This window comes from Physeter macrocephalus, chromosome 4 (assembly GCF_002837175.3).
Source record: "Physeter macrocephalus isolate SW-GA chromosome 4, ASM283717v5, whole genome shotgun sequence".
In the NCBI taxonomy this organism is placed as follows: Eukaryota; Metazoa; Chordata; class Mammalia; order Artiodactyla; family Physeteridae; genus Physeter; species Physeter macrocephalus.
The window spans coordinates 128524518-128541719 of record NC_041217.1 but is presented as its reverse complement, the minus strand read 5'-3'; the positions used below and the strand labels follow the sequence as shown (position 1 = coordinate 128541719).

Sequence of the window (17202 nt, the reverse complement as noted above, 5' to 3'; positions counted from 1 at the left end):
CATAATGAAATAACTACACAGAAAAAAGGGACATTTAACTCATTTCGTACTTTCTTAATTTTATATAGTGAAAACAGACATATTTATAACTTCAGCGTACTTCATAAAATCATTATTCATCAGAAATAGACAAATGTTTACAGAGAACATTTAACTTAAATTTCATAGTTGCTTGTAAAAAGGCACTTGAAAGATTGACCTGTATAAAGAAATGAGTCTTGTCAAGAGATGGTAAACTATAAATATAAAATATACCACAATGTTAAAAACCTCATAGTGTTCTATAGGAAAATCTCTAAAGATAACTTAATCTTTCGGGGGAAAAAAGTATTTAGCATTACAAATTTAAAATGCAAATTTTATATATGAATTCAATAAGGAATACATTTAAACCTTACATTGCCACATAATCATCATCGATTTTGTGGAAAACAATAAAAATTATGTACTTTTTGAACATGTGTACATCAAAACCAAAAGGTTAATTTTTACTTTTTCCTTTATTGGCAACTTTGATGCATTTTTAGGTTTTGGTTCCCAGAGGGCTTTTTTTTACAAATCTTGAAGCCACCCCCCTGTCCAGCTTGCCAGCCTTTTTCTTGTCTGTTATTTCCTTGACTCTGTTCATGTATACTCTGATTCTTTCTAATTCTTGCTTTACTGGATGTTCCTTAGGATTGATTCCCTGAGTTGCCAAATAAACCCAAAACACTGAATTTAATGTGTAAGTAGAAACTAAATCCACTTTTCGCTTGTTCAAATGGGTCCAACTTCTGCAACAACTCAACTCGTTTCTAGAAACAGACATCATGGTCTTCAGCGTCTCATCCACAGCACCAATGGAATTCTCAAACGTTGATAAATACCATGAATTTCTACAGGATAGTCTTCATTAATTTCTTCTCCTGCCATTATGACCAATTCGCAGGCCTTCCACTCCTGCCTATCTGAAAGCAGTCAGCGGCGGTGATGTCAGTGGTGCACCGGCTCTCCCCAGTTTTTATATTGGCAACAAGTTAAAAAAATTTTTAACCGCATGAAAGCCAAACAAACCCTATATGTGGACTGCATTCAGGACAGCAGTGTACAGCCTCTGCTATAATCAATTTCTGACCTTGTACCCCCCGAATAAGTTAGCAACCCTGTAGATATGACGTTTCTGATCATATTATTAGGACACATCTTGTATTTCATGATCTATTGTTGTAAGTAATAAAGGTTTTAGAGTAGCAAGGATTGTCAGTGATTTACTTTTTAATATGTATATTGAGGCAGATTTGGGGTTATCCCTATAATGTTATTCTTTGATATGTTTTTATTTTTTTAAGTTTTTTTTTTTTTTTTTTTGATGTGGACCATTTCTAAAGTCTTTATTGAATTTGTTACAATATTGCTTCTGTTTTACGTTTTGGTTTCTTGGCCCTGAAGCATGTGGGATCTTAGCTCCCTGACCAGGGATCAAACCCGCACCCCCCTGCATCGGAAGGTGAAGTCTTAACCACTGGACTGCCAGGGAAGTCCCCTTTAATATGTTTTTAAAGGGGAGAAGAAAAGGTGGCACAATGGCAAGCTTGCCAGAATTAGTGGAGGTGTTGATACGTTTGTAGGGGCTGTTTTGGCACTCAGTGATGTGTGATATAGACAATGAGATTGTGCTTACTTTATGCCCAGGATCTTCTTCTGCTCTAATATCATGTCAAAAGGAAACCTAAAATGCTTTGTATGTTGGACTTTGTTTTTCAGGAGCCGAGGAGTACTCCACCAATTTTCTGGAACGGAGACTAACAAAATCTGGCCCTATGTTTACACACTTTTCTCGAACAAGATCACACCTATTCAGTCCAAAGAAGCCTACTGAGCCCGCCCAGTGGAAGAACCAGGAAGATATGGTCATCCATTCAATTGTATGTGTAGTGTTGGTGCCATGTCCCAATTAGCAGCTAGCTGAGATAGCTTGCAGCATCTTTTCTAGTTTAAATGGTGAACTGCTATGAAAACTAATGAATAGAAAGAGTTAATGAAGAGGCTCTTCTCTGCCTTTCTAAAAGAGGGGCTACCTGCACATGTTTAAGATGTCCCTGCACATGTCTCAAGTCCTTCACAAGAAAGAAAGCAAGTACAGGCTGGATTTCAAGTGGTGTATAACCCAAGCTCTAGCTGATTTTCGACAACCATGTTGTTGCCATAGTGGCCTTTTCACATGTGATGGTGGTGGTCCCTGGTTCTCCCCAGCCCCCAAAGGCTGTTGAACCATAGCACCAGGAGGCCTGAGAATGCCAAGGGCTGTAGCTGCCTTTGTCCCAGGTTCTCTGGTATGTGCCCTCCTGGTGACAGTGGGATTGAAGCTAAGCTCTCGGTGGTTGCTTCTCTGGCCTTGAGTCACTCTCCACAATTCATTTTTTCTGTTAGGAATGATGCCTTCTCTCTGCATCCATACTCCATAGAATCTTTCCTTTCCAGACATCCTGGAATGAAAGGATTTGGCTTTTACTACTTTTATTAGACATCTGTTTTCTCCCTTCCTAGACTATTAAGTAATACAGATTGTTACTGCTTTTATCCCTCTCAAATTCCTTTCTAAGAGCTGAGAGCTAGGGGACTGTGTTGAATCTCTTTATGCACTAGGAACTGAGCTATGTGGAGGGTCTATTTAAACTGCTGGTCTGACTCTCATGGGTTGACACTGCTCCTTTCTTTTATTGTGGCAAAATAAAACCCTCAGAGTCTTTAGGGAACCCTCAAAAACTGGCAAATATTCACCTCCATAAATGTTAAAAGATCATATCATATCTTATGTATGGAAGTAAATAAGACCATATGGAATTACTGGACTAAATGAATAGTTTAGCTTTTTAGTCAAGACAAAAAAAATGTATTTTGAAAATGCTGCTAAATATTGATGCTGACAGTGTTTTTCTCCTGTGAGTGACCCAAGCATATTATAAATAGTTGGTGAAGGGAATGGAGCCTGTGGGGTTGAGGAAAACGTTGCACTAGCCATGCCTAGACTGATGACGATAGGTTTACGATTATGGGATTTGACAAAAATCGTAATTTTTTATTCTATTCCAAAGATGCTTTCTATAGGGTGGCCATTAAGCCTAGAAATATAGATCATACCATTTTGTCATTCACTGAAATGTAGTTAGTATCAGTAAACCATTTATTTAAGGATTTGCCTGGTTTCCAGACTTGGTGGCCATCTTTTATAATTCTTGCTCTCCTCTGGGAAGGACAATGAAATTTATTCCTGTTGCCTTAAAAATAGATATTCCTCTTCATGCATCGTGATTGTCCCCAGGGAGGGTCCTTTACTATTCCTGGGAGTGACTTTTGTCTAACTCTTCATACTGGTGAGAAAACAAAAGAAGCCTATTTCAGCATAGGTGGTGTTGAAACACATTATTTATTTTCCGAAGATGTTGCAGTGAATCCACAGTCAATTCACTGACCCATGGATTCCGTATGGTAGCCGTACATCTTCCCTACAAATACTGCCCCCCACTCTTGCCAGTCCCTCTCCCTTTGTCCCTTCATGTGAATGTTCTTTGGCTACCTTAGTGGAAACACAGACCAGTTTCCTCCTTATCCTCTGAATCAAAGTGAAATAAGATTATTTACTTTTTAGGTTTATGCATTTAAAATGCCCATTTCAGGTATTTGAAACATCAGTGCACGATAGTGACTTTTCAGAAGAGTTGTGTTTGAATGCCAGTTGATGGGGATAGGGTAAAAATCAGACATGCAGATACAGCTCAGGTTTCCTGGGGAATCGGGCAAAGAAAAACGAGTCTGCTGTGAGGAAAATTGCTTCTGCCATGGAGACAATTTCCACAAAATGGGAAAAGTAGAAAGTTAAGGTTATTATATGGATCATTCAGAAGAGGAAAGTGTGTGCTTTTTTGGAAGCAGAAAAATCTTCAGACCTCTTTCTTCGCTTCTCTCAATGTTTAGCAGATGTTCCAGTGTAACCACTGGCTTTGGAGTTTTTGAAAGAGGCATGGGAAACGGCCTAGGTGACCCCTGACTCCATATACTCTGCTCTTCCATCCTTCCCTCCCTTCTCCCTTCCAGCAAAATAGACGCTTAGTGCCAGTGTCAGAGTCACTCAGTGTGTCTCAACACTGTGCTGTTTCTGAGGTTGCCCTGCAGTTGAGGGCAATTACCTTTGCTACGTGAGACCAATAAAAGCCAAACACTGTTTCTGTGGGCTTTGAAAGATGATGCTTGTTTTCATGTTCAGTGGCCTAAAAAATCTGTTTCTGGTTTTCTTCAACAAAGTCTAGTTTTTCCTTCACTGATTTTGTAAAAATAATAAAATTTTCTTGAAAATATTTTGACAAAGGTAAAATTAAAGGGATATCTTTCTTTAGTCTTCCTTCTACTGCCACACATGAGGTTCCATTACAGATAGGCAAAAAGAGTAGTTTGGATGGTTTCTAAGATTCCTACGTGGCCCCACCTTCTGTGATTCTAGCCGGCTCTGTGTTCATTTCGCTTTGCACTGTCCTGACCGGCTTCCCGCTTACTTGGAACTTGAAAATAATGCTGTGTTTAATACACTCTAACACTAAAGCAAGCATATAATAGGTACCATTTATCGAAGCCCTACTGAGTGCTATGTACAGTTTTAGGACCTTTACAAACATCTCATTTAATCTTTCCAGCATCCTTTGAGATAGGCACGATTCCATGTTTATAAACAAAGAAGACGACGGTCAGAAAAGTAAAGCATCTTGCCCTGGCTCCTGCTTGCCAGTGCACAGTGTAGACAGGACTCAAAGCCAGGTGTTCCTGACTCTGCTTCTGGATGTTAACTACCTGTGTCCTGTCCCAAGCAAGGCAGGGCACTGAGCTGCTGGGTTTTGCTTATATCTCCAAGTGGCCTCACATCAAAAATAGCTGAGTTCACTATGGTGATGTTCAGCTCTGTATGGGACTGTTCCCTTTTTTTTTTTTTTTTTAACTTTTGCTTAAGCAAAGGAAGCTGCTAGAGGAGAGTCTGAGCCCTTGATCCTCCATAACTACTCATTTATAAATAAAATGAAAGGCTGTCAAAGTAGGCTTGGGTCCTGGCTAATCTGTGGCAGAGGCAAGCTCATGGTCTTCACCTACCCTTTCAGTGTCCATGGCATTGTGCCCCTGAAGGGACCTTTATGCTTGAGCCACCCCAGCCGTGGTGCTCACACACAGGCCTGGACTCCTGCGAGTTCACCAGACACTACTCACTTTGCTTCCCTGACATCAGAACCAATCCCTCCTTCACTCCCACCCCGAGACAAGGCCCTGAGTAACTGATCTTCCCTAAAGGGCTAGCAGGTGAACAAATGGTGACCGAGCCCCTAATAGAGGGTCATCCTTGACTTTCATACTATCTTCCCTGTATGACATTACACATTAACATGATCCTGAATGCCAAATCCATACCTTCGCCCACCCTCTGCCCTGGTGGCAGTGCTTATCATGCACAGTTCTGGCAGAAATGGGATACTGGCTTCCTGTCTCACCTTCCTTCCACAGGGTCACTCCCGGCATCCTCCAGCAGCCCAGCTTCACCCAGGCTGTGCCCCTCTCTTTGGTAGGGAAGGGGGGGAAAGGTAAGAAGAGGCATAGGTGACGGGATTCTTGGGAGAGAGGTGATGGTGTAGCCTTTTCTGCCATTAAGAGGTTGTTGACAGGATAAATTTAGATAGAAGGATGCCTATATAAACCCATAAATAGGGTTTTTGTAAAATTTAGTTCACTGGGACCTGAGTTCAATATCTGACTTTGGCTATTTGTTTAAAGAGGTCTTACCATCTGCTGGGGGTGGGGAGTGTCTTTGCGCAAATCATAAAGTCAGCAGATTTCCAAATATGTTAAGGTATCAGCATATTCTTGGTAGTTACTGTTTATTGGTACTCGGTGCTAAGTGTACTGCATCCATTGTGTAATTAAATCCTTCACAATTACCCTATGTAATAGATAGTATTATCTCAATGATCTTGCCTCCTCGTATTTAAAAACTGAAATAATCCTGTCTACTTAACCTTTTCCTTTACCTGTAGGGATTAATCAGGATATTCAAAAAGGCCTTTTTTGTACGTTTCTGTAGTTTGAGCTCCCTGTTCTCATGAATAGGTAAAACAATATATTTGCTCCCACCTGGAATCCTTGCTTTTGGCTCTGGTGCTGAGACAGGAAATGGGCACTGGGTGGGTCCTGGTGGTAGTTGCACACTGTATATACAGAGGGCATGTGTCTCATCTGTACTCTGCTGGGTCACAGGATCTCGGGAGGCATTTGTATCTACCTGATGAATTTCATTTCTTTTCATTTAATAGACGATATCTTTTCTCACTGCAGTAGTTTTACCAGAAAGGCAATTCATAAGACAGAGTTGTATTCGTAGTATGAATTGCTTTCTCTCTGTTCTGCTCCATTTTCAGTACTCCTTGTCTGTTTGGTGTTTCAAAAGAAGAACCCAGTAGCAGAGACTTCTTTTAATAAGGGAATGTGGTCTGGTCATAAGTTATCGTCCCTTTGCATAAATAACTGACCCAGTCTGGTTTCCAGATGGAAAGTGTGCAAGACCCAGGTGTCGGGGAACCATGAAGCTGTATTTCAACTATGAGGAAAAATCTGCTTCCTGCATCTGTTGAGACATAATTACAATTGTTGAGAAATGCCGTACCTTATCTTTCTTTTAACAAATTGCACAGTTCTTGCCAAAATAAATGCCATTATCTGTAGGCTTCAGGGAATTCCCTAAATTGGTGTGTGTGTGTGTGTGTGTGTGTGTGTGTGTGAGTGAGAGAGAGAGAGAGAGAGAGAGAGAGAATATTCATTCCTTCTTTGGTGATAATTAGGCTATTCCGGAAAGCACAGTGTTAATTCTTGAAATAAAAGATTTCCTGTTTAAACACATGTCAAAGAGCAGCGCACCTTAAAGATTCTCCCTGGGGTTGATGTGTGTCTAACTTCACTTCATAAAACCTTTCTTTTCTTCATTTAAAGCTTTGGATATAAAGTCAGAAATGTGTTAAATAAAAACAATGTTTTGTGTTTAATTTAGAGAAGAATAAAGGGAAGAAAAACAAAAACTCAGTCTTTATGTAAGCTCCAGGGTGTCAGGGCTTAGAGGGCTTTTCTAGTTTTATGAGAATTTATACTACTGATTTTTATATGTTCTTGTTTTTGAGATGAATAGATCTCGGGAAATTGTTGAGTTACAATGACATTTCACTATGATCCCTCGTGAGCTTAAATCAGTTCTCTAACCTAATGACAACTTGTCTCTGGTTTACTGTCCTGTGAGATGTCAACTCCATTTTCCCAGAAGTCATGTGTTTACGATGAGTCAGTGCTTTTCCTCATTGTGAAAGGTGTCGGCCCTCTTGATTTCGGTGTATGTGCTTAATTCAAAGATTCTAAACCTGTAGTCTAATCTGTACATGCTCTCTTAACTGTTAATTGTGTTATTGATTTTATCTTGCTTGAAGATTGATTCATACTTTTTAATTTGATAGAAATAAAGGTTTTTTTTTTTTCCGCTTATAACTAGTGAGTTCCTTTAACATTTCTGTAGCTTTCTACACTTGGCAAAATACACATCTTCACAAAGATTCTCATTTATGCCCCTGTGCAGCCACCCCGTTGTCAACAGTGTTTTCTCCGATTTGTAGATGGGGAAAACAGGGAACATGGTGTTCGCTGGATAAGGCGACAGTTGGTGGCAGAGTGAGACCCTGAAACCAAGAGTTATGACCTCCAGTCTCATTTTCTTGTCTGTTCATCGTGTTGCCTTACTTTGTTTACCCTCAAGCTCCTTATTTTCCAGCACTTTATTCTTAACATATTTTCATGGACCTTCTTTAGTTTATTCTTAAAACAGCTGGATGATGTGAGCAGATCCCATCATCACATCCTACACAGATCACATCCTACAGATTAGAAGACTGGATCAGAATACGTGGAATATGTGACTCTAAGGTCCTCGAGTCCCGGCTTACTCAGCAGAAGCAGAATCCCCAGGCCTGTCTGATGGGAGCTCGAGGCATGGAGGAGATACAGCCTCGGCAGGAGAAGCTCCCGGTGGCAGGGAGAGGGGCAAATGCCCTGGCTTCTCCCAACCTCATCTTCTCCTGTCTCCTAAAGGGGCCTTCCGTTAGCTGCAGCCAGTCAGAAGCCAGCTGACACAGGAGCCTGGGGAGCGTGTTCTCCAGGCTTCCATGGCCCTGAAAGGTGAACTGGACATGATGGCAATGTGGGAGATTGTTTTAAAGTTCAAACCATTCCCTTTGAGGAGGATTTTACATCTCTGCCCCATTGGCTTCATGCTTGGGTATGTGATGTGCTTCAGGCACTGGGCTGTGAGCAGAAATGAAGGTGCTGCTTCTGAGCATAAGCCTTAGGAGCCAGCGCATGGGCACCCGTCTCTGCAGCGAGACTGGCAGCCTTATGGGGCTTTTCTTTTACCTGAATGCTGAGGTAAAGACTTGGAGCAGGGACGCAGCCAATCCATCATGGACGAGTAGTGTGCATGAAAAACAAACCTTTATTTTTTATTATTATTTTTTTTTCGGTACGCGGGCCTCTCAGTGTTGTGGCCTCTCCCGTTGCTGAGCACAGGCTCCGGACGCGCAGGCTCAGCGGCCATGGCTCACGGGCCCAGCCGCTGCGTGGCACGTGGGATCTTCCCGGACCGGGGCACGAACCCGTATCCCCTGCATCGGCAGGCGGACTCTCGACCACTGCGCCACCAGGGAAGCCCGAAATCTTATTTTTAAATGTTGGCAGTTTAAACGTTAGAAAACATTGCACGGGCCAAACAGCATATCATTTTAAGCTGGTGTGGGACTTCTGGATCAGAGGCACTCAGGAGGTAGGAATAAGGATCTTAGTCTAGATCTCTATGAAGTGAGGGGGTAGGATATGTAAGGGTAAGGCACTATGAAGGGGACGATTTTCTAATTTTGATGACCAAAAGAAATGCATAGTTATATAGAATTTTGCTTTATCAGAGAACACCACCTGCTTAAATAAATCACTTGAGTTTTTTCTACCAGAGTTCAACTGGGTATGATTTTCCCCATATTCATTTCAGCCACTGAATATGTAAGCAACCAATAATTAAACGAAAACCATACCCATACTTGAGGGAAACTTCCTAAACTAGTTATGTTGTATATGCATTTTATATGTGTGTGTAAATAGAATTATATATGGATATGTGTGTACATATATGCATATGTTACAGAAGATAACAGTTACAGTTTACTGAAGGTTTACTCTGTGGTGGCAGGCAATGGGCCAAGCATTGTATACCAGTTATAGATGATGAACCTCAGGCTTAGAGAAATTAAATAATTTGCTCAAGACCACCTACTCAGTAAGTGGTAGAATGAAGACTTCAACTCCAGTGCTCACTTACGATTATTCAGCTGTTCTTCCTCATTCTGACTCTTACTACCCAAAGACCCAGAAGGACCATAATTAAGGGCCCTGCAATCAAGGCATCTTTGGCCTTGGGCAGGACTTGCAGGAGTCAGGGTGGAGAGCCTTGCCACTTGGAGGTGACTAGGACCTGAGCGGTGTTGAGTTTCTCCTGTGACCAGCTTTTCTCCTAGTCAGGATCCTAGCGCCAGTCCCTTTAACAAGGCAAGAAGACCTCCCATGGAGAGATTAGGTCTCATATCCCATCAGGCGTTGCCACCTTGCACCCCCCATTCTAAGTCCATGCACCCTGAGAAAATGATTCCCTGCTGAGGAGGAATCAGGGATATAAAAAGGAATGGTCCATATCCAGATTAGTCAAGACAGATCAGCCACTCTCTTCACAGTAATGGCCCCAATACACTGACCACTCTAGATCCACTCTGTTACATTCCATCAACCACCCTGGGTGCACTGACCATCTCAGACTACTCTGGACATGTTGACCTCCAAGATGTACCCTGGGCACATTGACCATATGCACTCAGCACGATATGGAAGCCTTCTATCAGCCCAGCAGGGTCAGGGAGAAGGGGGTACAGGCTAACATTGCTTAAAGACCTGAATGAACCATCTTCCATATTTTATCTGTATATATATAAAAAAAAACTGATGTGTTTCCCCCATATGAAGCCAATAAAACAGCCCAATTATTTAGTGTTCATATGAAAACCTTACCTAAAAATTTATAAATGTTGGTATTTATCAACAGAGGTTAGATGGTGAGGGCTCTTTGAAGATGACATGCCTCAAACTTACTGTTTCTACATGTCTTCCCCAAACTATAGAGCTCAAGGAAAGCAAACAAAATCACAATTAACTCACCACGTAACACAATTATATCTACCACATAACCAGGAAACAGAAGACTGCAAACTCATTGCATTTGAGTGGAGAAATAAATATCTGTAATTAGTAGCATGGAGCCCACGTGGAAATGGAGAGTGAGGCAGGGATTATTTGGAAAAAGGAGAGCGCAGTGGCATCCCAGAGAGTCCCACACGAAGTGGAAAAATACTGAGAACAGCCATGCTGGATTAGAGACCTCACTAACGGGGGAAGGAAGGGGCTTGAAGGTACATGGGTCTAAATGTTTCTAAACATGTATGAAGAGGTGTAGCTTCTGGGAGAGAACAAGGAGCTTGGAAGGAGGAGATATCTCTTGGAGAGTTAGTGACGAAGAGGGAAGAATAAAGAAGTTGGTGGAAATTAAGTTTTTCTAAACTCGCCCTAATCATCCTTCCTTATCCCACAGAGCCTCTTCGTTAAAGAAATTGTATTTCACTGTACCAACTGAAGAGGGGACTCTTGAACTAAGAAACTAGTAAGTCACTCAAATCCTTCAACCCTATCCGTAGAAACATCTGGTCCAGAAAAATCCAAAAGTCTTGAAAATGAACAGGTGAAAGCAGCCAACATCCACACAGTCACTTTCAAAAGGAAATAGAGAATCAAAAATCTTCAGCTGATGAAAACACCCAAGACCCAACCTTAAACCAGAAGAAACTGTAGTACCACACACCAACATGAATCATATTGTTAGACAAGGCATAAAATTTATGAAAAAACATCACAAATCAGTAATTCACAAATGCAAAAGAGAAGTGGGCCCCAAAAAAGGTGTGAAATAAGAATTGACTGAATGCAGAAAAGAAATTGATTGAAATGACACTGATCTCCAAAATGAGGACTAAATTACAAGATGTACAAGAGGGAATAGATTCAACAAAGTATACAAAGGAGATATGGAAAAGTGAAATGAAAATTTCCATGAGGATGAAACAAAATAAGAAAAAATGAAAAGCTCAGAAAGAAAATAATGGCTATAGAAGATAGACAAAGAAGACCTGATACGCCTATAACTGATTCTGTAAAGAAGAAAAACAAATAATAAAGCCAATGTTTAAAGGTATAATTCAATAAAAACTTACCAATAAATAAATAAATAAATCCTGAATCTATATATTGAAAAGGACACTGTATATTGAAAGTTACACCATGGAACTTTGAAAATTGACTCAGAGTAGTCAACTTTAAGACATATTCTTGTATGTCCAGGAAAACTCCTCTAAGCCTTCAGGCAAAAAGACCAAGTGATTCATTGTACAAACCAAACCAACAATGGCACAATATTTTCAAGGAAAGAAAGTGTGAACCAAGGATTTCATATCTAGCCAAGCTGACCGTCAGTTATCAAGGAGATGTGGAAAAAAAAAAAGAAAGTTTATAGTTAATGACTCTGGGTGAAGGGCACCAGGGGTAGTATTCTTTTAACTTTTCTACAGATGGGAAAAATTTTAATTACTAAGTTGCAAAAAAATTTTAACTTTAAAAATGTATTGACTATTTTGAGTATTTACTGATTTCTTAGTTCCTCCCTCTCCCCAGCCCCATGGTAACCACTAATCTACTTTCTGTCTATGGATTTGCCTGTTCTGGACATTCCATATAAATGGAACAATATATGTGGCCTTTTTTGCTTGGCTTTTTCACTTAGCATCATGTTTTTAAGGTTCATCCATGTTGTAGCATGGATCAGTACTTCATTCCTTTTCATGGATGAATAATATTCTATTATATAGGATATACCACATTTTGTTCATCCAGTCATCACTTGGGTTGTTTCCACTTTTTGGCTATTATGAATAACGCTGCTATGAACATTTGTGTACAAGTTTTTGTGTGGACATACGTTTTTAATTCCCTTGATTATATACTTAAAACTTAAGTTCCTGGGACAAATGTATGGATACCAAGGGAGAAAGGGGGTGGTGGGATGAATTGGGAGATTGGGATTGACATATATACATTATTGATACTATGTATAAAATAGATAACTAATGAGAACCTACTGTATAGCACAGGGAACTCTACTCAGTGCTCTGTGGTGACCTAAATGAGAAGGAAATCCAAAAAATAGGGCATATATGTATACGTATAGCTGATTCACTTTGCTGTACAGTATAAACTAACACAATATTGTAAAACAACTACACTCCAATTAAAAAAAAAAGAATTAAGTTCCTGGGTCATATGGTAACCCTATGTTTAACTTTTTAAGGAATAGCCAAACTCTTTTCCAAAGTGGCTGTTACCATTTTACATTCTCACCAGCAATGAGTTCCAGTGGGTTCCAATTTCTTCACACCCTTGCCAACACTTGCTATTGTGTCTTTTTTATTATAGCTATTCTTGTGGATGTGATCTTATTGTGATTTTGATTTACATTTCCCTAATGATGTCAAGCATCTTTCCATATTTCATTATTGGCCATTTGTACGTCTTCTTTGAAGAAATGTCTATTTAAATAATTTGCCCATTTAAAAACTGGGTTATTTGTCTTCTTATTGTTGAGTTGTAAGAGTTCTTTATATACTGCATACTAGACTGTAATCAGTTATAAGATTTGTAATAGTTTCTCCCATTGTATGGGTTGTTTGTTTCACTTTTTTTGATAGTGTCTTTTGAAGCACAACAGTTTTTAATTCTGATGAAGTGCAATTTACCTAATTTTTCTTTTGTTGTTTGTGTTTTGGTGTCATATCTAAGAAACCATTACCTAATCCACAGTTCAAAAAGATTTATCCCTATGTTTTCTTCTAAGAATTTTATAATTCTTATATTTAGGTCTTTGATCTAAATATTATGAGTTAATTTTTGTATATGGCATAAGGTAGGGGCTTCAATTCCTCTGCATGTGGATATGCAATTGTCCAGCAACATTTGTTGGAATGAGTATTCTTTCTTTGTTGAGTTGTCTTCGTACCTTTGTTGAAAATCAACTGACTATAGATATATGGTTTTATTTCTGGACTCAATTCTCTCCTATTGATCTATATGTCTATCCTTATGTCAGTACTACACAGTCTTTTTTTTTTAATTTTTAAAAAATTTATTTATTTTATTTATTTTTGGCTATGTTGGGTCTTCGTTGCCACGCATGGGCTTTCTCTAGTTGCAGTGAGCAGGGGCTACTCTTTGTTGTGGTGCACAGGCTTCTCATTTGCAGTGGCTTCTCTTGTTGCGGAGCATGGGCTATAGGCGTGTAGTGGTTGTGGCGTGTGCGCTCAGTAGTTGTAGCTCACGGGCTCTGGAGCACAGACCCAGTAGCTGTGGCACATGGTCTTAGTTGCTCCGCGGCATGTGGGATCTTCCCAGACCAGGGCTTGAACGCGTGTCCCCTGAATTGGCAGGCAGATTCTTAACCACTGCACCACCAGGGAAGCCCACTACACAGTCTTTTTTTTTTTCTATACCTAAAATTAAATTCTGTTTTGAGAACCATTCCTCCCAGGTCATAGAAACTTTTTATTTATTTATTTTTTTACACAGCGGGTTCTTATTAGTTATCCATTTTATACATATTAGTGTATACATATCAATCCCAATCTCCCAATTCATCCCCCTCACCCCCGCACTGCTTTCCCCCCTTGGTGTCCATACATTTGTTCTCTATATCTGTGTCTCTATTTCTGCCTTGCAAACCGGTTCAACTCAGTCTTGATTACTGTAGATTTGCAGTACATTTTGAAATAGAAAATATGAGTCTCTAAACTTTTTTTTTGTTTCTTTAATTTTTATTGGAGATAGTTGATGAGTCTCCAACTTTGATCTTCTCTTTCAGGAATGTTTTGGCTCTTCTGGGTCCCTTGAATTTCCGTTTGAATTTTAGGATCAGCTTTTTAATTTCTGCAAAAATTGACAGCTGGGATTTTGCTAGAGAGTGTATTTAATCTGTAGATACATTCGGGGAGTATGGCCATTTTAACAATATTAAGTCTTCCAATCCATGACCATGTGATGGATTTCTATTTATTTAATTCTTCTCCAGTTTCTTTCACTGATATTTTGTAGCTTTTGGTGTACAAGTCTTTTGCTATTTTTTAAAAAAATTATTGCTAAGTATTTTATTCTTTTAATGTTATTGTAACATTGGAATTGTTTTCTTAATTTCATTTTCAGATTGTTTTTTGCTAGTACAGCTATACAATTGATTTTTGTATATTGATGTTGTGTCCCGACATCTTGCTATACGCCTTTTTTAGCTCTAATAATTATTCTTTCTCATGCTCAAATCATCCCAAATTTGGCAAGTAGGATCCTTTTCGAGTTGTTCTTGTTTCTTTTTGACATGGCTCCATTGGTGACTGAACACTTACTTGATTGTTGGCATAAGATTTCAGTGTCATCTTGTACTTTCCCTTCTAAGACCTGGAATTAGTCACTTCTCCACAGAGCTCTGGTCCCTTTTAGTGGGGTAGTAGGGTATTTAGAAACCACCAAGATCTTGGCACCAAGTATGCTCATTGTTATTGTGGTGACATTAGATAGAATTAAGAAATATATAAATTTTAACTTATAAGTTCATACTGATATTTCTAATTCCAATTTAATCATTACAGAATTTTTCCATACCATCTTTTATTTTATATCTTTCTTCTCAGACTGAAAATCTTATTTCCTATTCACATTAATATATTTATTTATTTGCTTTATCCCAGTGCTACTCCCAGTGTTATATAAATCAACTCATTTTGTTCTTCAGAAATTAGGAAGTTTTTCTTCTAAAAAAATTGCTAGTCCAGTTCAATAGTGTGCTTAGAGGCCTAGTTGATTTACATCTGGTTCTAGCTCCTTATTTTCTTGAAGACCATTAGCAGTTGGCTGACTGGCAGTTGGCTGTTGATTTTTGTATGTTAGCTTTATTTTCTGCTATCTTAAGGAATTCCTGTATTATTTCTTTGTTATAGTATTGATTCTGTTGAGTCTTTCATGTATAATATCTGTATATAGAAATAGTTTTACTTATTTTCCACTTTTTAGTTCTAATTGTTTTCTCTTGACTGGCTGCATTGGCTGATATTTCCAATACAGTGTTAAGTAGTAGTGGAGACAATGGCAACCTTATCTTGTTTCTAGCCTTAGACTCATGTTTCTCCATAAATAAGACTTCTTAAATTTCCTCCATTTCAAAAGTTAGCTATGTTCCTTTCATTGATTCTTTCCTAAGAAGTTTTAATTATGTATCTATGTCATATTCCATCGATTTATGTTTTTGTCTTTATTATCTCCTTCCTTGTGCTTTCTTGGTTCAGTTTGTTGTTGTTTTTTTTTTCCCTAGCTGTTTAAGTTGAGAATTTAATTCATTTATATTCATTCTAGTATTTTTATACATGTTTAAGACTGTGAATTTTCCTCTGATTATTGTCATAGCAATATCTCACAAATTCTGAGATGCAATGTTTTCATTATAGTATTTACTTTGTATATTCTCTTCACACAAAGGCTGTTTAATAGTTTTTCTTTTAAATTTCTATGTGGAAGGGCTTTTGATTTTTTAATTTTGGTATTAATTTCTAGTAGTATTGCATTGTGGTCAAAAATTTTTTGGTATGATTTCTACTTTATGGAACTTTTGAATATTCTTTTGTGAAGTTTTGTGACTCTCCATGAATTCTTGAAAAGAAGATATATTCTCTATTGTTGCATATCTGCATTTGAGTTATGGACAACTATAAATGAGTTCTGTTATTAAATTCATTAAGTGTTGCATCTGAGAGAAATGAGATTGTTAATCAGGATTACATTGCAATATATTAACGTAAGATTCTACTCGAAATCTGGTTTGGCTAACCACTTTTTTTTTGTTAGAAGTTTGTACTTCCTCAGTTCCTAAGGTGCGATATGCCAGGTGGCCAAAGCTGGAAAGAGGAAGAAAATTTCATATTTTACAATTACCCTGAAGTGAACAATGAAAAACATTTTTAACTATCAAACTCTCAAGAATTAAAAATACTAATGATATTCAGGATTGTGAGGTTATAATGTAAAGGGAAACATATACTGTCACAGGATATACAAGTTGATAGAGTGACTTTGGAGGGCAAGTTGCTAATATATATCAATATTAAAAATTCACATGTCCTTTGATTCTATATACTATTTATTTTAAGGAATTCTTCCTACAGAAATACATATGTGCACAAAGTTACATACATAAGAATGTACATTGAAGTCTTGGTTGAAACAGCAAAAACTAGAAACAACCTAAATATCTTACACTAAGGATATGGTTAAGTAATAAATAATAAATCATACTCTGTGTGGAACACTATGTATTGGAAAAATTGTCAGATATATTCTTAATGAAAAATATAAACAATATGTAGTTTATGATTCCATTTATGTAAAAAATTGTGTGTGTGTGATGGATAGTAAGTCCATAACTCAGGTGTACAAGACATAGAACTTTTTTTTTTTTTGCCCGCACCTCATGGTTTGTGTTTTGTTAGTTCCCCAACCAGGGATTGAACCCGAGCCCTTGGCAGTGAAAGCGCCAAGTCCTAACCACAGGACCACCAGGGGATTCCGAAATAGAACTTTTAAAAATTTTTATAATTTTCTCTTATAATTTGGTCTAATTTTCTGTTTCTAATCCTCACCGCCTCAACCTTGTAGATATATTCTCAATGAATTTGAAGTTTCTCATTCCTTTTCTCCAGGGTTGTATCTGAGTTCCAAGGAACTGGGAGATGGGATAGCAATTGGTCCCTCTGATACTTGAGGTCCTCTGTCAACACAAGCATCTGCCAAGATATCCATCTTCGTGATTCTTGGTCATCAGTCACATAGGTGTTTCCATCCCGTCAGCTCAAGATGTTCTTCCTGCTTCTTCTCCATCTTGCCCATGGGCACAGAAATCATTCTTCAGGCCCAGGACTCGTTTTG

General features: G+C 38.6%; 1 protein-coding gene and 1 pseudogene across 5 annotated transcripts in view; one reads left to right on the top strand and one right to left on the bottom strand.

Moving 5' to 3' along the window:
* AK4 (adenylate kinase 4) overlaps positions 1 to 11262 on the top strand; it is an 80864-nt gene extending 69602 nt beyond the window's left edge. For 4 of the 5 annotated variants that reach the window (XM_028489300.2, XM_007103138.3, XM_007103139.4 and 1 more), the window contains one exon: positions 1744 to 7155. In XM_028489300.2, the coding sequence (XP_028345101.1) occupies positions 1744 to 1858 (115 nt within the window). In that variant the 3' untranslated portion in view covers positions 1859 to 7155. Of the gene's footprint in view, positions 1 to 1743; positions 7156 to 10729 lie in introns of those variants that run through there. The other variant, XM_028489301.2, reaches the window with a different exon arrangement.
* LOC102973327 (nuclear nucleic acid-binding protein C1D-like) lies at positions 343 to 1120 on the bottom strand (annotated as a pseudogene).
* Positions 11263 to 17202: the final 5940 nt, after the last annotated feature.